A 20,788-nucleotide genomic window follows, 5' to 3' on the forward strand; every position below is an offset into this window, starting at 1 on the left:
TTTTTTTTTTTTTTTTTTTCCATTTTCCCAGGAAGTAGCAGACAGAACATTAACCGGCCTCATGAGTTATAGGCTTTGTTCCTAGGAGGTCTTAGAAGTCCAGAATTCTAGCTGGCTTTCAGGGGAGTGTTTGCTCCAGATGTAGATGCTCCCTAATAGATTTATTCATCAGTATTTAAAGGTAGTTTACCATCAACCCATGAAAAGGCAACCTATAGAATTGGAAAAATATTTGCAAACCATGTATCTGATAAGTGGCTAATATATAAAATATGTGAAGAACTCAACTCAATAGCAAAACAATAAAAAATTTAAAAAAAAATACAAATAATTCAATTTAAGAAAGGGCAAAGGACCCGAACAGACATTTATCCAAAGAATACATGGAAATGGCCAAAGGTATAGAGAAAAATGCCTAACTTCACTAATAACAGGGAAATGCAAATTAAGTCCACAATGAGATTTAATTAAATTGAGACCTGTTAAATTGGCTATTATCAAAAAGACATGAGATAACAAATGTTGGCAAGGGTGTGGAGAATAGGGAACCCTTGTACACTCTTATCCTGGGAATGTAAATTGGCACAGCCAATATAGAAAACAGTATGGGGATCCTCAAAATGTAAAACAGAACTACCATAAGACCCAGCAATTCCACTTCTGGGTATATACCCAAAGGGAACATAGTATCTCAAGGAGATCTCTTCATGCCCATGTTCATTGCAGCATTATTCACAATATTCAAAACCCAAGACAGGGGAGCAACCCAAGAATCCTCTGATGGATGAGTTAATAAGGAAATTGTGAGAGAGCTGTATACATATATATACACATACATACAGGTATGTGTATGTGTGTGTATCATACAAGTATATGTATGTGTTTATATATGTGTGTATACATATATATGGTGAAATATTCAGCCAAAGAAAAGTAAAATTCTGTCATTTGCAACAAAATGGATGAACCTTGAGGGCATTATGCTAAGTCAGTCAGAGAAAGACAAATAGTTTATGTTCTCACATGTGGAATCTAAAAAAGTCAAACTCATACAAACAGAACAGAATTAGAATGGTATTTGCCAGGGGCTGGGGGGAGGAGGAAATGGGAAGATGATGATCAAAGGGTACAGACTTTCAGTTATAATATAAATAAGTTCTGGGGATCAAATGTACAGCATAGTGAAGATAGCTGACAATACTATATTGTGTAATTAAAGGTTATTAGGAGAGTAGGTCTTGAATGCTCTCATCACACACACAAAAAGGTAACTATGTAAGGTGATGGACAGGTTAAATAGCTGGTTCATGGTAATCATTGCACAGTGTATACATCCATCAAAACCTCAAGTTGTACACAGTAACTATATTTAATTTTTATTGTCAATTATACCTCAATAAAGCTGGAAAAAAATGAAGTCATTGGACCAACTGAGTAAATGTAGTACAATACAAAAAAACAAAAATAAAAAACAGTTGAATTCAGTACCTGTAATAAAGACAAGATCATGCAGTTAACTTACACTGTTGAATTATGAATTTATCTACAAGTCTTTCTTTCCTTGTATATATGAGAACCCTATTTTGCTTTAACATCATAACATATAGGTAATATATTGTAACAAAATGTACTATTATTTTCCTTCTTTTAATTTCTGCAAAACAGAATATGAGAGATAAAAGCTAGAAAGGAAGGATTTGGTCTTTTAGAAAATATTCCTTCATTTTCAATGAATGCATCAATTGTTTCAGGACTTCTCCAACTTTAATGTACTTAGGGACCACCTAAGGATTTTATGAAATGAGGATTCTAAATCTGAATTCTAATTCAGTGGTCTGGGACAGGACCTAAGAGTCTGCATTTCTAACAAGCTCCCAAATGATTCCAGTGCTGTTGATCCAACAATCTCATTTTAAGGATCAGGAGAAGAGAGAACAAAGCATATGCCCCCAACTAATTAAATCAGACAAGACTCACGTGGCCCCTGCTCAGCACCTGTGATTGGAGTGGGTACTAGATTGGCTCTTCCGTGTAATCTGTCTCTGTTTAGTAGATTTTCATTGCAATTGCATGTCTGTAGTTTTAGAAGGTTTGTTTGTTTGTTTGTTTGTTTGTTTGCTCTGTCACCTAGGCTGGAGTGAAGTGGCGTGATCTCGGCTCACTACAAGCTCCACCTCCCGGGTTCACCCCATTCTCCTGCCTCAGCCTCCCGAGTAGCTGGGACTACAGGCGCCTGCTAACACGATCGGCTAATTTTTTGTATTTTTAGGAGAGAGGGGGTTTCACCGTGTTAGCCAGGATGGTCTCGATCTCCTGACCTTGTGATCTGCCCGTCTCGGCTTCCCAAAGTGCTGGGATTACAGGCGTGAGCCACCGCACATGGCCCTGTTTTAGAAGGTTTTAAACAAAAAAAAAGGAATAATTGTCTAGGCACAGATCTGTTATGATCTAATTGTGAGACTTGGGACAAGTCATTTAGCCACCAATAGCCTCAGTTTTCTTAACTTTACATGAAAATGGTTAAATTATTTCTAAAGGTTTATCTAGCTCAAACACCCCTTTTCCTTTCTTAAACAACTTTTTTAAAAAAACTCTATATGCTTTTATTTTTTCCCCCTTTAATACGTGTACTTATTTCTCAAGGACATTAAGACCTATTTCTTTCTTGCTTTATAAAAGCCTTTCATACTTTTCTATCCCATTGCTGTTTTCATGAATATTGATATGTCCACAAAAGCTACTAACTTAATTATTATTACAAAATCTGTACTAAATATCTAGCTGTAGTTACCTCCACGTTTGGTTTTATTTTAAAGGAAAATAAAGCCAAGAATAAAAAGTCTCATTATAGTGTCATATATTTTTTCTTTTTTAAAAAACAAAATCATCTGAAGTCCCTGAAACATGGTATAATATAAGCACAGATTGTCATGTTATATAGCTTGGTTTGGAATAAGCTATGATATAAGACTTATGCAAGACAGCTGTACTAAAAATTAGCTTTTCTTTAGAAGTCTACATTGTCTGCTTGGAAAATACACTTAAGGAAACCTCTATTGGCTTAATTGGAGCACATTTTAAAAATTCCTTAATGGATGATTTTCCAAGTTTAGACTTCAACACAGAAACCCTGGTTATGAGCCCATTTATGGGTCAGGGGATGCACTGACAACCTTAGCTCCCCCCACCCCCCAGCTTTGTGGTACATTCTGTAAGAGTATTTTCTAAACATTGCCTCATAATATGATCTGTGGCCTGCGAGGATCACAATTAGAAACTCCAAAGACAGAGAAACTTTTGAAGCATTCAACACTAGCTGCCAGGGCACTTAAAATTGACCCTGGAGCCCAAATATGTCATGAGACTGATTCTGGTAAACCGGATTCTTGGCGTGCATCTTTCCCATGGCCAAAGTTTCCATTGGTTGTAAAAGAATTCCTTAGCAATGACTGGGAATCTGATCGAATAGATAGTGCTTGTCACCTCTCAAACAGACATGTAAATTCTATTAAGCTTAAGCCTACTTAAAATCATTGGTTTCAGAGACATGGTTTTATATCCTCTGGCACGTGAGAGGGGAGATGATTGTATTTTCAAACTATTGATTGTCATATACATGTATTTCACGAAGATGTTTCTGTACTTGACCCCTATACCAGCTGCAGCCAGGTTCACAGCACACCAGAATCCCAGTAGATCTGGGTCCCAAACACTTCTATGCAGTTGACTTCTCCAAAGTGATGCCACAGTGGTATGCTGGAGCCTGCTGCACATGTCCCTTTCTAATTCTGTGGTCAGCGATCTTCAAGTTAGTAGCTGGAAATGGGCCAGGTGGGAGTATTTACACCACAGAAATTGCTTGCACTATTAATGGTAGCTCTCTCCATCCTTGTCCTTTAAAAGCCAGTTGTTATTTATCTGCACACCACTCTTCTTAAAGACAAAATACCCATCCCACATGTATTAAATCCCTTGAATTTCCTTACCTGTGGTTTTATTTGGTCTGTGCAAATAAAGAGTAGCATTATCTGAAAATGTTTTAAAGCTTCTTTGTGACAGCATCAAAGAAAAATTCACTTTAAGAAGTGAAAAAAAAATGAAAGTACAACTTTTGATAGGACAAATTTATGAAAATACTCCTTGCTTCTCTTGTTCCTATGAATGGACATTGCTTAGCGGGCTTAGTTTGAAGTAGTTTCCTCTAAAATGCCTGAACCCATTAGCTCCAATTTAGTTCACTTCTTTAAGCCCTGAGGCAGCAAGAATACTGAGTGTAAACCCACTTTATGCACAAAACATACATTATAAAAGACAAATACATTCCAACTGTTAAGAATTTTAAATGTTAAAATTCCAGGTTTCAAATGTAGTTTCCTTGAGACACTAAAGTCCTTAAACATCCCAGGTGGTGTATTTTAAAATCTTTTGAATGGCTTAAGGGAAGAGGAACATTTTGACATTTGTTGAAGAGTTATCATTTAATGGAATTGAATGGCTTCACTGAATGTGTGTGTGTGCGTGTGTGTGTGTGTGCGCGCGTGTGTGTGCACATATGCATGTGTGTATTCATCCCTGGTTCTGACTGGCAGTTTACTTTGTAAAACAGAAAAACTGATTAGAAAGTAAAAGACCCATATCACAGGCAGTTACCGCCCTTGCTCCAGTGCAGATGAAGAATGTTTCACAACTTTAACTTGAAAAACCCAGAGATGGATTTTCAAGATGTTTTAATCCAGGCCCAACGATGTGCAAAATTGTGCCCAGATAGAAAGATACTTCTCAAAATTCCTGTTAATAGGCCTCTTGGTGCTAGAAAGAAGGGGTTTGTTTTAAAATTAAAGGGGCTGTTCTATTTTGTATTCTTCCACACATGCATCATTATTTGCTATTCAGGGGTCTTTGAATCATTGCTTGCCGATATGATTCAAATGCAGATAAGTAACAATGAAGATATTTTCTATATACGGCTGCCACAAGTGCCTGCCAGAAGAGCTGAAGCCATCCATAAACAATTTTATTCATAGGACTTTCATTAGGAATTACAATTCTGTTATTATCACTCAGTTTGTTTATAATTTTTTTCCAGAGAATTGAGTTTCCTCATGTTTTAAGTTAGAATGCTTTTCTGAATGCTTTTATTTCAAAGGCTGTATTGCCTTTTCATATTTACAGTGTAAAAAAAGTAAATAGTGTAATATTTATTATTTAGCACTAAATTTATTTAAATAATTATTAATCCACAAGTATCCTTGTGACTAGTTGAGCATTATTATCCTCATAGATGAATGTAATTATATTTAGAGGAAATTTATATACTCACTTTAATTCTCTGTCAGTATTAAACTGCTTTCTATAAATATTTGGAAACAACTCAAGGCTACCCAATGATTATTCTTCTAAAAACTGTATACCTAGCTTGATCCTGACTCTAGAAAAAGTAGAGGAATGATGATAAAAAAGCTCTAATTTGTAAATGGCTCCTAATTGCTTATCCTTCCACACTTGACCTCCTGCAGTCTGTTCTCCACACATCAGAGTAATATTTTAATGCATGAAAACATCACGTCACTTTTTGGCTTAAAACCCAGCTAGCGTTTCCCATTGTAATTGCAACATAAACCCTGTGTTCCTAGAGCCCTGCCTTTCTTCCACCCAACCTTTTGCTGCTTTCCCCTTTATTCTCTTTCATTTTTCAGCCTCTTTGGCCCCAGGGTCTTTGCACTTGATGTTGCGTTGACCTAAAATACTATTCTCCCTTAGTTTCTCTGAGCTGGCTCCTCTGCATTATGCAGGTCTGAATCAAAGTTACCTGCTCCGGGAAACCCACCTCACCACTGTAGGTAAAGCACTCCCACCTAGTTACACTGTATTTTATTACCCTATTTTAATATTTTACTTTCTTTACACATTTTGATATTTTCCATGTCTTCCTGATGCTAGAAAGTAGTTCATAAAGTGATTATTCCTTGTTCATGAACATATCTTTTACACTTAAAAGGACAGATCAGCACATGCAAAGGCATGGAGGGAGGTGAGAGCAAGGAAAGTCCAGGGAGTCTTAGTGGTTCGGACTGGTGGGATTATTAGGTGTCTGTGGTAATCATCACATCCATCTCTGAAGGAGACTCTGGAAAGAAGCTGTCATTAAAGGGGTAAGATTAATGTAATGCTGAGACCCACCGTGGCAGTGTTTCTCAAACTTTTGGTCTTAGGACCCTTTTACATTCTTAAAAATTATCAAGAATCCCAAAGAGCTTATGTTTATACAGTTATATTAACTATGAATATTTCCCACATAAGAAATTAAAACTCCAAAATTTTAAAATATTTATGAATTCATTTAAAATGGCAAATAATAAACTCATATGTTAAATAACACATGATTTTAAAAATTTTGTTTTGGAAAACCAAAAAAATATATACTGAGACAGTGGCATTGTTTTACATTTTTGTAAATCTTCCTAATGTCTGATCAAAAGGAGAGACCTGCATTGTCATGTCTGCTTCTCTGTATTCAATCTCTTGTGATATCTCATGTCTTTTAGCATATGGAAAACTCCACTATACACTGGTGAAGGAATTAGAGTGAAAAAGGAAAATACCATTTGAATATTATTGTGAATATAGTTTTGACCTTGCAGATCTGATTGTATCACACTTGAGAATAATGGCTGACTTATAGTTTGAAATGTAGGAAATCTATCTCTCAACTGCCCTCCACAAGGACTTAGGCTTCAGTATGTAGTTGGTTGATTGCAGTAAAGAAGCCCTCAACATAATGAAATTTTATTCCTAATTTTGTCAGTCTTTTGAAGCTTGAAATACTTTTTTTTCTATAGACACTGTATATTTCCCGATTTTCTTCCTCAGAAGAGTTCATGACATTGAATTTAATACCTTTGCTCTTTTAAAACAACACTGAGTTAGTCATGCAGTGGGCCACAGACACTGCAAAACAGTTTTTCTTAGAGAAAAGACATGGTTCTAGTGACTGTTTAGAGTGCTGCTATCACAATTCCGTCTGCTTCAGGAAAACTGGGAGCTTTGTGTAGTAGACTTGTGCTGTGACTTCAGTCCTAAGTTGTAGGCAACATAGCAGAGGGTTAAAAGCACTGGTTTTGGAATACAGCAGATTCAAGTTGTAATATTCTCTCCTTCACTTACTAGCCATATAACCTGGGAAGAAAGCTAACTTCTCTTTGAGTATTATTATTTATTTTACAGGTTGAAAGTTAAAGATTGAGTCTTGGTTTTCTCACAGGGTTGTTTAGAGAATTAAGTAGAGCGGTGAAAAAGAATGTTGAGTGATTAGAATGACCCAGGTAAAGGAGTGTAAACAAGTAGGGCCCTCGAATCAGCAGTTTCTAAAACTTCTTTGGGTAATTCTAAAGTGCAGCCCAGGTTGAGAACCATTGATTAAACTATTAGATGCTCTGGTAGAATTCTATAGAGAAAGAAACTCTTGTGACAGTAGAATAGATCTACTGCAGTTATTGCAATTTTGCCTGACAAACAGAAAACTTCACTGGACAGCTACCTTGAAAGCCCCATCCACTCCATGCCCATGTATATATTTTTTCAATTCATGTAAATAAATACTTTGTAGGCTGATTATGTAAACCAATTAATTTGTATGGGGAGTTTGGTGATCTTCTTTTGACTGGATCTTCAAAATCCAGGTTGTAAATGATCTGGAATACATAAGCAGTATCACAATAGTTTTGTTTTAAAGCTACTTAGAAATTATTTAGCCTTATATTGTTGGTACTAATGACTTTCAGTGAGCAACAGATTAATAGACATGTGCTTTTGTTCATATTACTGTTTTCTGTCTAATGGCTTGTTCATTAAGTCATGACTGTGGTCTTAATTGGGTGCTGTTAATACCTAACGATGGCGTTTTTGAGTCTGGTAGTGTGATAAATTGTGTCTGTTTCTATTCCCTGAGGCTAATAGATATTTGCTTTTTAAAACTCTAATTAAGCAGCCCTAGGGAAGACAATTAAAGTCACCATCAGTCTGGGCTCTGAGGAGGCACACAGCCATGGAAGGGGCACAGATTTCGGAAGGAGACTGTTTAATGTCTAATCTGCCACTTGCTAATGAAGTGACCCTGGGCCAATTATCCCAGTTTTCTGAAACCCAGTTTTCTCATCTGTAAAATGGGCAAAGCAATAATAATGCAACACAGAACTGTAATGAAATAATACAAGTAAAAAAAAACCAAAATGACATGCCCTGAAATAATTAACCCAAAGGTTAAACATATATTATTTCCTTGCTTCCATTATTACGTATCAACTGTAAGTTTTACAGTATTTCTAGGGCGGAAAGTTTCTAGGGTAGCCTATCGCCGTCCGGGTCTAATGCTGAGGATAATTGATCGGCCGTAATGATTCTCCACTTATTAGAATGATGGCACAATTATTTTTGCATACTGAAGTGGTAGAGAGAGGAAATGGATGAAGGCAGTGGTGGAAGTTTGACCTGATAACAACTGTTAGTAGCATACATGAGCTTTGAATTGCACTCTATGTATGTTTCATATGTTAATAATATCCTCAGTGAGGCTTTGGGAGTCAGCAGAAATAGAGTTCTCAGCTTATAAAGAACAGTTGTTTAGCAAGTTATCAGCTATTATCCTTAGTGCCTATAAAACACATTTTTAGATTGTGGCTTTACAGTGCAAAGAGCTCCTTTATTTCTATGTGTAAAGTATGTAAACATCCCTTACTACTTAAAGGAAAACTGTTGTCTGTCCTACTTTGTACAGCTCTTTAGAGGTTTCTCCTTCTTGCTTTAGTTAAGTGCACGGGTCAGGACTTGGCTCATAACACATAGTGGAAGAAAATCGATGGGGTCTGTACAATGCTTGCTTCCCAGCCTATTGTTCATTTCAGGAAGACCCAGAAATAAGTAGTATGGAGGACAGAATCACTTATTCTCAGAAAAGCTGTAAGGAGACCTCTTTGACTTCCATGAAAACAAAACCTCATACCTAACATCTCTTATTTTCAGCAGAACCTGTATCTTTCAGTGATTCTCCGATAAAGGAAGGTAATGTCTACAGATATTGTTGTCGTTCAGTATTCTTTCACCTGCTTGTAATAGACCTCTGTAATAGTTGGAAAGGGAAGTGGAATAAAATGTGGGTAATGGCAGGGATAGTCAGAGTTATATGACTCTGGAGCCACATTTACAGTCACTATTAACCTAAAGAACTACATGAGTCCTGTATGACTGGTAGAATTTAGTATAATGGCACATTCATATAGAGAAATTAGAAGTTTTAAAGAGCCACCAATTAAACATAAAGAGACACATGTGACTAGGAGCTGTGGTGTGAACATCACTGCTTTAAAGAAATGAATACATCTAAGGTTAGAGCATCCAAATGAAAAGAGTGCTTATATTTGTCTTAACTAGTATTTCTTTTTAGCATGGAAGTCTGTAGAATGGACTTGTATACATAATTTGGTAGACTGTGCTTGACATTTGAAAGATGATCACATTTAGTGAGTAAAACCCAAGATAGCATATCCCACTCAAGAATGATTGTTTATCCAAACTGGTTAATTGGGATGGTGTTTAGGCTTCCAAGTAAGCTCTAGTCTTACCAAAGGAACCAAATGTCATTATGCATTTGTACCAGTTTGTCAAAGACATAACTCAACAGACAGACCAATATTTAAATGGCATTTTTTCCCTCTCCAATTACATATAACCATACTCTGTTGAATATCATTTTTTCATCCCTTGACCACATGTTTGGAAGATTTATTAGTTTACCAATCACTTTTCTGGATATTGAGGAGTTCAGTTTGGGTAGGATGTGGCAGGTGGGACAAGCACTGTTCCTTCTGGCAACACCTAGAAAAGAAGCTGGGCTGATTGCAAAAAATCACATGTTTGAAAGCACCATTAAGCTATCAGAGCGAAAATAACTAGAGAGACCAAATTTCCAGAGCAAGGAGAACCTTTCAACATTGAGCTATCAGGAGCCATGATTTTTGTCTAGGGGTATTTGCTGACTCTTAGAGTGGGCTGAAGAATAGGCCTTTGCCTAGACAGAGAGCTGTTGCTGCTGCTGTTGCTGCAGCTGCTGCTTGGAGAAAGAGAAATCAGCAAAGCTTTCAGCAGTTGTGTTGGATGAAGTGAGAAATGGAGAATTCAGGGGGCTCAAGTAAGTGGCCATTTTTTTTCTCAGAAGAGACTTGGTAAATTCTGACTCTTTGCAGGAGGCTAAAGAACCAGGTCAAAGGCTTCCAAAAAGCAGAGTGAAAGTCCCCATAGTTTCACAGTGCTTGGGAAACTAGAGAGAGAAACTGACAACAGGCAAGAGATGCCCTAGAGGGAGTGCTGAGTTGACACTGAGAAACTAAAAAGCCGTTTTTCACCTGGAGATATTCACAGAGTCTCCCTGTGACTAGAAGTCTGAATATTAAGGTTTTGCCAAACAGAAGGTGGCAGCTGGCAGGCATAGCACTCAGCAGAGATTCAGATTTTCATGCATAGTTGGAATGACACATTTGGAGTCCAAAGGAGATTCAGACTCATGGCTGGTCTCCCTCTAAAGACTTTTGTGAGATTCTGAGACTGTGTCGGGTGTAATGTTAAAGAAGTATAGTGGAATGTCTTACAATTTCCACTTTTTCAGGGCTGAGAAGCAAAGGCCAGTCAGGCTGTTGGTTGAAAATCACAGAGGCCATACCAGATAACACAGGTAGACTCAGAGTCTTAGTTGGCTGGGGCTACCCATTAAAAAATACCCAGTCTACCCATAGACTGGGTAGCTTAAGCAACAAAAATTTATTTTCTCACAGGTCTGGAGTCTGTAAATCTAAGATCAAGGTGCTGGCAATGTTGGCTTCTTCAAAGCCTCGCTCCTTGACTTGCAGACAGCAGCCCTCTTGCTGCCTCTTTGCATGGTCTTTCCTCTGGGCATGAGCTTTTCTGGTATCTCCTCTTCTTCTTACAAAGACACCAGTTACATTGGATTAGCACCCTATCCTATGGGTCTCATTTTAAATTAATCACTTCTGTAAAGGCCCTATCTCAAATAATTACATTCTGAGCTACTTGGAAGTAAGGGCTTCAATATATGAATATTGGAGAAGCACAATTCAACCAATGACCCTGAATTTTAGAAACAATTCCAGCCCAGCTCTGTCCCAGATCAATCTCTGACTTGATTGAAGAGTGAGTCCCTACCCTTTACCTCACCTGCCATTTGCCTCACATAAAAAGGGGGCACCTGTCTGCTGGAAGGTATCATCTGAAGTTTTTACAGTTGCTTGATATTAAAAAAAAATCTTCATAACTGGAATAATAAACCTCATTTCTATTTCAGGCATGTTTAGGTGCAAGGAAGACCTCCTGTTCTCCTTATGACCCATTTCATTCATAAGCAGTCTTCCAAACCAGAGCTTCTCAAACATTAATGTACATATGAATGAATTGGGAATCTTACCAAAATGAACACTGTGATTCACGTGTCTGGGGCAAGTCTGAGATACTGCATTTCTAACAGACTTCTAGAGAATGGTCTGGAGATCATCCTCCTGACCAGCTGTTGACCAGGAGGTGATGAGTATGCACACTAACATTTGAGGAACCTTTCCTAAAAATGTTCCAGCTCTGAGAATCTGTTAACTTTTTTTGTGTGTCCTTTTCAAAGGGAACCATATTTGATGGCTTGAACATGGCACAATATGTTTTAAGACTCCTCATAGGACTTAGAGCTAGTTTGTGAGGCTCATTCTTATCAAAAAGTAATCTAATTTATTTTATAGTAATAGTTCTTTACTTTAACTTGACTGCACATTAGAATCAAGTAGAGTATTAGCCTTAAAAATACTGATGCTTGGGTCCTTCCCTTGAACATTCTGATTTAATTATTCTAGGGTGTGACCTGTGAATTGGCATTTAAAACAAACACAAAACCAAAAACATGTTACAGGTGATTCCACTGTGTTATCAAGATTCATAATAACTGTTTTAGGGTAGCACATTTAAAAAATATTTTTACTAAAATAGTAGTGGGCTTGCTTTGGCCCACTCACCTTACTTACAAAGCATGTTTCTGGTAAAAATCAGCAAATGATGATAATAGCCTACTTTCAAAAGAATTAATATTTACCCATTGTTAATACTTGAAGGAATATTTCTTAGAATTTTTTCAATCCTTTGAAGCTGGGTAGTTGTCACTCCTTAAAGACTAGAAATGTGATTCCATTTTGCCAGAATCCCCTCCAATTCCTATTGTCTCAAACACCCAGCCCACTCCTTTCATTAATTTAACCTACCTGGAGCCTGTGGGCATGCGATTTTGTAACACTACCTTTACGATACCGATTTGTGAGATATAGTAAGCTAGAAATTCCAAATGTTGAAGAAGAAATGTTAAGTTTACTTCCCAGGAATATTTCAGATATAATTTTCATATTGCATAGATGGTTTTTTATTTTTAGGTTAACAGACATTCCTTCCATCTCTAAGATTCTGTGGCCTAAATCATTTAGATTTGTACATGCATCATTTTCTCCATGCGAGATTGAAATTAAACAACTGGAAAACTGTTATCGAAGACTAGCTGATAGATTTTAGAAAACTGAAGGTTCTTAGCAATTATTATTAGATGTCTGACTCTTACCATGTCATTGTTATTGCGTATCAGCAAAATATACTTTGTCTTCTTAATCTCTTACTCTCTGAGATTGTCAATGCTTATAATAGTGATTGAATCATAATATGTGCTTGATACATGTTTGCTGGCCTTAAAATAGTAAATGAAGTTTTAATGTTAGCTATTTTGCTTTATTTTCTCATAACCATACACTAAATAAATCCAAAATTTCATTAAAACAAATCTGGAGGCATTACATTACCCAACTTCAAACTATACTTTAAGGCTGTAGCCAAGAAAACAGCATGACACTGGTATAAAAATAGGCATATAGACCAATGGAACAGAATACAGAACTCAGAAATAAAGTCAAATACTTATAGCCAACTAATCATCAACAAAGCAAGCAAAAGTAGGGAAACATAAAGAAGGTAAAGGACACTCTATTCAACAAATGGTGCTGGCACAATTGGCAAGTCACACGTAAAAGAATGAAACTGGATCCTCATGTCTGACCTCATACACAAATTGACTCAAGATGGATCAAAGACTTAAATCTAAGACCTGAAATCATAAAAATTCTAGAAGTTAACATTAGAAAAACCCTTCTAGACCTTGACTTGGGCAAAGAATTCATAACCAAGACTGCAAAAGCAAATGCAACAAAAATAAAGATAAATAAATGTCATTTAATTAAACTAAAGAGCTTCTTCACAGCAAAAGAAGTAATCAGCAGAGTAAACAGACAACTCACGGTGTGGGAGGAAATCTTTTCTAACTATGCAACTGGCAAAGGGATAATGTTCAGAATTTACAAGGAACTCAAGTCAGCAAGAAGAAAACAAATAATTCTATCAAAAAGTGGGCTAAGGACATAAATAATTCTCAAGAGAAATATAAATGGCTAACAAGCCTATGAAAAAATGCTCAATGTCACTCATTATAAGGAAAATGCAAATCAAAACTACAATGCGATGTCACCTTACTCCTTCAGAAATGGCCACAATTAAAAATTAAAAAAAAAGTAGATGTTGGTGTGAATGTGGTGAAAAAAGTACACTTTTACACTTCTGGTAGGAATGTAAACTAGTACAACCACTATGGAAAATAGTGCAGAGATTCTTTAATGAACTAAAGGTAGATCTACCATTTGATCCAGCAATCCCACTACTGGGTATCTACCCAGAGAAAAAGGAGTCATATGAAAAAGACACTTGTACATGCATGTTTATAGCAGCACAATTCATGATTGTAAAAATATAGAACCAGCCCATATGCCCATCAACCAGTGAGTAGATAAAGAAAATGTGGTCAACCATAAAAAGAAATCAAATAATGGCATTCACAGCAACATAGATGGAGCTGCAGACCATTATTCTAAATGAAGTAACTCAGGAATGGAAAACCAAACATAATATTTCTCACTTATAAATCGGAGCTAAGCTATGAAGACACAAAGGCATAAGAATGATACAGTAGATTTTGGGGACTTGGGGAATGGTGGGAGTGGAGTAAGGGATTAAAGGCTATACATTGGGCACAGTGTACACGGCTCAGGTGATGGGTGCAGCAAAATCTCAGAAATCACCACTAAAGAAATTATCCATGTAACCAAACACCACATGTTCTTCCAGAACCTAGTAAAATTAAAAAGAACAGAGGGTCTAAATTATTCTGTCAAAGTAAACGTAAATATCCAAATTTTAGTGTCTTAGCACAATGGAAGTTTATTTCTTGATTATTGTGGTAGGCAGAATTCTAAGATTGTTCCCAAAATTAGCACTCCATGATGTACATCCCTGCATAATCCTCAATGCTGTGATATAACAGCACTTAATCTCGTGATTAGGTCATATTATATAGCCCAGTTGAAAGAGAGATCATCCGAGAAGAGCCTGACCTAATCAGGTAATCCTTTAAAAGAGAGTGAGTTCTTCCTAAAAACAGAAGTTAGAGAAGATTTGATGCCAAGGAGATTCTCTGTTACTGAATTTAATGGAGGAGGGAGCTTGGCAAGGGCTGCTGGTGTGTGAACCCAGGAGTTTAGAGCAGCCATCAAGAAAATGAGGACCACAGTTCAAGAGTTGCAAGAAACTAAATTCTGAGAAGCCTGAGGGAGATTTGAAGCGCATCTTTCTCCAGTGAAGCCTCTAAATGAGGACACAGCCAGCTGACACCTTGATTTCAGCCAAGTGAGACTTGAGTGGAGAATCCAGCCATATCATGCCTGGACTTCTAACCTACAAAGCTGTGAACAAATAAATGGATGTTGTTTTAAGCAGCTAAGTTTGTGGTAATTTGTTGCACATGAGTAGAAAACTAACACAATTATTTAACAGTCTACTACCAGTAGTGATGGCTGGCAGATGGCTTTCTTTCATGTGGTAATTTGGGGACTCAGGTGCAGCTCAGCCACCACGTAAAGACTGGACTCCTCTATGTATGGCCATTGGAAGAAGAATGAGACAGTGGAGAGAGTGTATATATTCACTTTTGCAAAATCCAGCTTGGTTACAGCAAACATCACTTGCATATACATTTCACTGGTGAGAACTAGCCACACGGCTGCTCCTGGGAGCAGGGTTTCTAGCATATGGAATCCTGGTTAAGCAGGCAGCTTCCTTCTGGAAAATTCATACTGTGAAGCAGAGCAAAACCTTTCTGTTGTAGTCAAATTTTAATGTTTGATTAAAGACACTTATGTGTCTCCTTCCAAGTAGGAGAAGTAAATGTGATGATATATTCTAATTTGAGACACATAGAGAATTAGAGTAACACTTTTTTTTTTTTTTTTTTTTTTAAAGAAATGAGACGCATTCATTATCAGAGACATTTCCAGGTGTGACAGTTTTCTAGGAAGAGGATCTGGGCTCTATCCCTGCTGAGAGGTGTCCCTCCGCTATAACCAACATCTTTCCCTCTACCTGCCAGCTGAGACTGTCCGGAGAGATGATGCTTCTCCCTCACCTACCAATGAGCAGATGCACTTGCATGAGGTCCAGGTGCTGCCAGTCTAGTGTGCAGACTCAGGACAGCGTGGCCTTTTCCTTCTCTGGGTCTGGATCTCCAACAGACTCCTAGCATTTCAGGCAGCCTCACTGCCTGATTTTCAGCTACTCACCTACAAAAAATGGAGCAGTCCTCACTCTCCTCCCACCCTCAGGACAGCAATGCCCATGCTCATTGTAACAAGGTTGACTAGTCTGAGGAGTATGTCTTGCATAAATTTGAGCACTAAAGTCCTGTGTTCAGCTGCTGTATTGGTAGCTGAAGCAGCGTCTTGTTGGGAACAATTAAGACTTGTGAAGTCGTCTATAGGAATTCCATGAAAGAGTGAGAATAACCCACTGTATGCTACCTGGTTTTGTTTTGTTTTTAAGATAAATTTAGTTAGTTTAATTTTGAACTTCTGGGGTTGATAGAGAAGGAAATTTGTTTTAGATAAACCTTAAAAAATATTCAAGATGGAATAAGAAACATGATTTTCTACATGATCACTACCATTAATTGGTCTGCCTTGCTTTATTTGATATCATAAAAGTCTAGACAAAGGGAAGCTGTAAGAATGTTTTAAATTTGTAGTCAGGAAGACATTCTTATGTTCCAGGAAGGGACAGGGAGGGGGAATAGTGAAGAAAAATAGAGAGAAGAACTGCTGACAAGACCAAAAAAGGGAAAATGAATTCCAAAGGAAGGCTTGCAATTCTCAGGAGGCATGACATTGTCGGTGAACCAGAATATTCCAAATGCTACAGTGACAGCCTTAGCTTCATCCCTTTCTCACCAAGAGGTCTCATATATATCTGTTCAGGCCTTAGTATTTTTAGTGACATATTCCTCCTTCTCTCCCTTCCTCCCTGTCTCATGGTCCTCCTCCCTTCCTTCCTCTGCCTTCCTCTTCTTTCTTTCCTCGCCTCTTTCCTCTTCATTTTCTCTCTTCCCCCCTCCATTTCTTTCTCACACACTTTGTTCTTCTCTCTCTGGGTCAGGTACTGTTTGCAGTGCTGAAAAGGATAGAATACAACAACCTGTAGGGTCTATTAACCCCATGTTAAATAACTGATAAAAAGGCTGAAAGGCAGCTGGCATGAAGAGATTCAATCATTTTCCCAAGGTGACTTGGGAAGAGTTGGGGTGTGTCAAGGGCTCTGATCATGCCACTCCACTGTTCAATGCCTTCCCTGATTTCCTATTGCCTGGAATAATGCAGTGGAATAAAACTCCACTTCTATAGCATGGGAGACAGCCCTCTCCAGTAAATGGCCCCAACCAATTCCCCAAACGTATATAACTCCTGCCATTTCCTGCAGGGCCCCAATAGCATCAACAGAATACTTATATTCCCTGAACACATCTGAGCTCTGGTTTTTTGTTTGTTCGTTTTTGTTTTTGCATCTTGGTGATTATATTTATTGGAAGAGTTGGAGGGAAAAGTGCCATTTAGCTTAAGAAGTTGTGGGTTATGTGCAAATCAATTCATTTCAAGAGTGGAAAAATCCTCAGAATTATTTCTTAATATCAAAATGTATGCAGTTTTCTCTTTCAAATGCTTTGCACATTTAAAGAGGCAATTGTACAAAGTCTCCTATTTTCCATACAGGACAAATTCTTTGTGTCAGCCAACTTTCAATGAAGGGACAACCAGGACAGCACCATCTCCCTGGATAAAGAACGTTGGAATACTCAGTTTCGTTGATTTACATATCCCTTCATATGTTTGTTCATCAGTTTCTATAGTAGCCACAGTTTCTTCTACATCTCCCAACATCATATTTAAATGTTGATCATAAGCATGTAATCTGCCTTGAAGCCGTCAGTCATTTCCCATTTTCATGTAAATTCGCTCATCTAGGCTGAGCCTGATAAGATTCAGGGGCTCCTCTGTGGTTTTGGTAGTTTGTTGCTGGCCCACATAATCTGCCATGTTTCACATCCTGCACCCTTCCCCCTGAACTCTTACAACTCTATGCCACATGCTTGTTACATAAAACCCTGCTTGTTTTATCATATCTTTCCTTGCCTAAAACTCCTAGCCATCCTTCAAAACCCAGACCACTTCTTTTGTGAAGCCTTTCCTGAAACTCACAGGATAAAATAGTTATACTTCATTCTAAATGCCCACAGGACAATGCCCATATTTCTATTATAGCACTTACTGCATTGTGCTAAATTATTCACATATGTGTCTCACTCACTGGCCTCTGAAGTCTCAACAAGAAATGCTGGGGCATTATTCACTAGCAAATCCAGTGGTTGCCACCTAGCTTGTGTTCACTGCAATGGAGGAATATATAAGAAAAGCATCACTGATATAACCTATGTACCATAACATCAGTAATAGGATAAAGAATATTAAAAATATATATATATGTAAAAGAAGAAAAGGAATCTTCTTTTCCTTCTGTAGTTTATTGATAATTATAAGAAATACGTGTTCTACATATAAAATTATTAAAATGTGGGAGTTTGCCATGTTGCAGGAATTGTCAGAATTGTTCTACCTTTGTCCAACATTAAAGCACTTTTATATTAATATTTATGACCCAAATCAAATACTTTATACACTCTACGTATGTTGACCCTCTTACCAATTTCTGACTTTTTCACTTTATTTGTAAATTCAAGTATATATCTTTGGAAAATGTTATTTGGGTGTCAATTTTAAAAAAATTAATGTATATATGTACACATATGTGCATTATATGGTACATGTGAATATTCATTATATAGCACTTTATACTATATACATATATATGTAGTATAATAAACTATTCATATACACACAGAGATAGAGGGAGAAACCATATTTATACATACTATATATAATCCATACACACACTACATTGTCCACCACCACTATTTGTATATAGTTTTCTCGTCCTTTGAGGCCAGTTGATGACTTTCAGATAATGAGACTGAATGGTAATCTGGGCCAAAAGATGTTAATGCAGCTACCAAACTGCTAATACTCTTAGCCAGCAAGTGCTCTGTCACACGGTCCTGAGTTGAAGAGTTGAGTGTGTTCTACAAATTGTGTTTACTCCATTGAGGTCTCTCATGTCATTTATTTTGTGCTTGGGTGAACAATTTTGAGTTATAATGACTGACAAATTGTGCAAGCGACAGTGCTGGATCTGTTATAAAGAAACAAAAAGTTTTAAGCTAGAAGTTCAAATGCACATTTTATTATAGCTTGTGGCTTTTTTCAAGGAATTGGCAACTGTGTTCAAGATTAGCGGGCCACAAAGAGCTGATTCAAGTCTTTTAACTTATTAGAGGTATTAGAAGCATCCCTTTAATCTGGGAGGATTGACTTGGTATGGTCAGGTATGTCAAGACTTAAGGGATTTGAAGAGAAGTATGATTAAAAGGATTTTGTTAGAATGATCACCTAAAATGTTGATCCTTTAAGTGTTTTAGGCTGTTGCTCCCTGATTCTTCCCCTCCAATCCCCTTTCACTCCAAGTAAACAGGATGTGCTTATATATTGCTTTATATTCATTTAACTTGTTTAACTCATCTTTATTTCAAATTAAGACATACTAGATATAAGTTTCTTGCCTTTTCTTACATTCACTATCTTTTTCTGAAGCAAGAAAGGTAATCATGATTTTTTTTTTTTCATTTGAAATGTGATTTCTTAAGCGAACCATAGAGTCGGTAGTTGTACATTGGAAGCAGAGTATCTGGGGGCATGGAGGAGCACCAAGAGTTTGAAAGGGTTCCCAGGTGATTCTAATGTGCAGCCAGGATTGAAAATTACCACGCAGTTGAAGATACATGTCTCTTATTATATAAGGAGTTAGTGTTTCAACTAGAACACCTTTTTGGAAAGCTTACCCAGATAACTGGTTCTTTTACATTATTCCCCCTCCCACAATTGAGAATTACCTTTCCAGTAAATTCAGATGATGGTATCTGTTAGTTTGGCCCAGAATTCTCAAGTGGGAAAGATATCCTATAAGAAGCATCAGTGTGGGCACTCATTCGGAGAATAATTTTTTAATTAAAAAAATTGACACATAATTGTACGTACTTATGAGGTACATAATGACATTGCAATACATATGATGTATTGTAATCAGATCATGGTAATCAGCATATCCATAATTTCAAACATGTATCATTTCTTTGTGTTGGGAACATTCGTTGCGCATGCATGAAATTGCTTTTTCTATACCAGCTCTTTCCTTTCCCTTGAATGTTGAATGAAGATTGCCTTTTTAGGAGATTAAAGAGATCTGTCTAAATCCCAGATATCTCTGTATTAGATAAAGAGATGGAGTGAGGATCCAGGCAGCTCTGTCCACTTAGAAAAATCTGGAAGTTCAGGAACTGTAACAGCACAGCTTCACTGCACTGCCGTGGGTGTTGCACACAGGTTAATTCATTAATGATTAACCACAGAGTATGAATTGATGCGAGATGAAGGAAATTGAAACCCTGCACCTGTGTGAGGCTTCTGCACTAGTTTCTACCCCAAAGTCTTACAGAAAATGTTTTTCTCCACAGGTTCGAACCAGTGTCCTACCAGAACATAAGGATCCCCCGCCAGAAGTTGGGGTAAGTGTTTCTTATGTTTCCAGAAGGCACACACGTCGCTTCTAAATTAATCATTTGGATTTTCTCTGGCCTCCTGCTTGGTAGCTGACAAATAAAATTGAATTACGTTAAGAGGGTGTGGCTCTTTGAGGAGGCACTGTCACGTATTTGCTGAATTGCATGGAATTCATTTTCTTGTTTCCTGAAAATCATCCTCAAGTGAATTCATATTTAGTTCAGCTGGCTAGCGATGAACCTAGACTTTCCCCTGCAGGTAGCTGAACTGTGATTCAGAGCCAAGATTCCCGGACCAACAGGAGGCAAGGGAAATTACAGATGTGATCTCTACCGCTTCAGGAAGGAGGAAGAGAACCAGCCATAGGATTGTGATATTTTGTTTCCTGCCACTTAAACACTGTAATGATGGTCAAAAGAGAGGCAGCCACCACTCTTCAGTCCAATGTTGGAAAATCCTGCTGAGGTTTTCTTGCTGCACTGAACTACTGCCTCTCCAGTATTGAGAATTTAGAAGAACAGGAAGGTACTGGGTGCTTTCTGCTTAGACAAGGCTAGAGTAGGTGGTGGCAGCTCCTAAAAGATTCAGCCCCACAGGCTGAATCC

The 20,788-nt window shown here is 37.5% G+C and overlaps 1 protein-coding gene and 1 pseudogene across 3 annotated transcripts in view; one reads left to right on the top strand and one right to left on the bottom strand.

The window, feature by feature from the left end:
• INPP4B (inositol polyphosphate-4-phosphatase type II B) overlaps positions 1-20,788 on the top strand; it is a 551,727-nt gene that overhangs the window by 233,013 nt on the left and 297,926 nt on the right. For all 3 annotated transcript variants that reach the window (XR_001884600.1, XM_017867638.1, XM_017867644.1), the window contains exon 7: positions 20,138-20,188. Coding sequence is in view for 2 of the 3 variants with exons in the window: in XM_017867638.1 (XP_017723127.1) it covers positions 20,138-20,188 (51 nt within the window). In the remaining variant the exon portion in view is untranslated. The remainder of the gene's footprint in view (positions 1-20,137; positions 20,189-20,788) is intronic.
• Positions 17,241-17,549, bottom strand: LOC108526780 (U6 snRNA-associated Sm-like protein LSm3 pseudogene; annotated as a pseudogene).

Source organism: Rhinopithecus bieti, unplaced genomic scaffold (genome assembly GCF_001698545.2).
Source record: "Rhinopithecus bieti isolate Rb0 unplaced genomic scaffold, ASM169854v2 scaffold_761, whole genome shotgun sequence".
In the NCBI taxonomy this organism is placed as follows: Eukaryota; Metazoa; Chordata; class Mammalia; order Primates; family Cercopithecidae; genus Rhinopithecus; species Rhinopithecus bieti.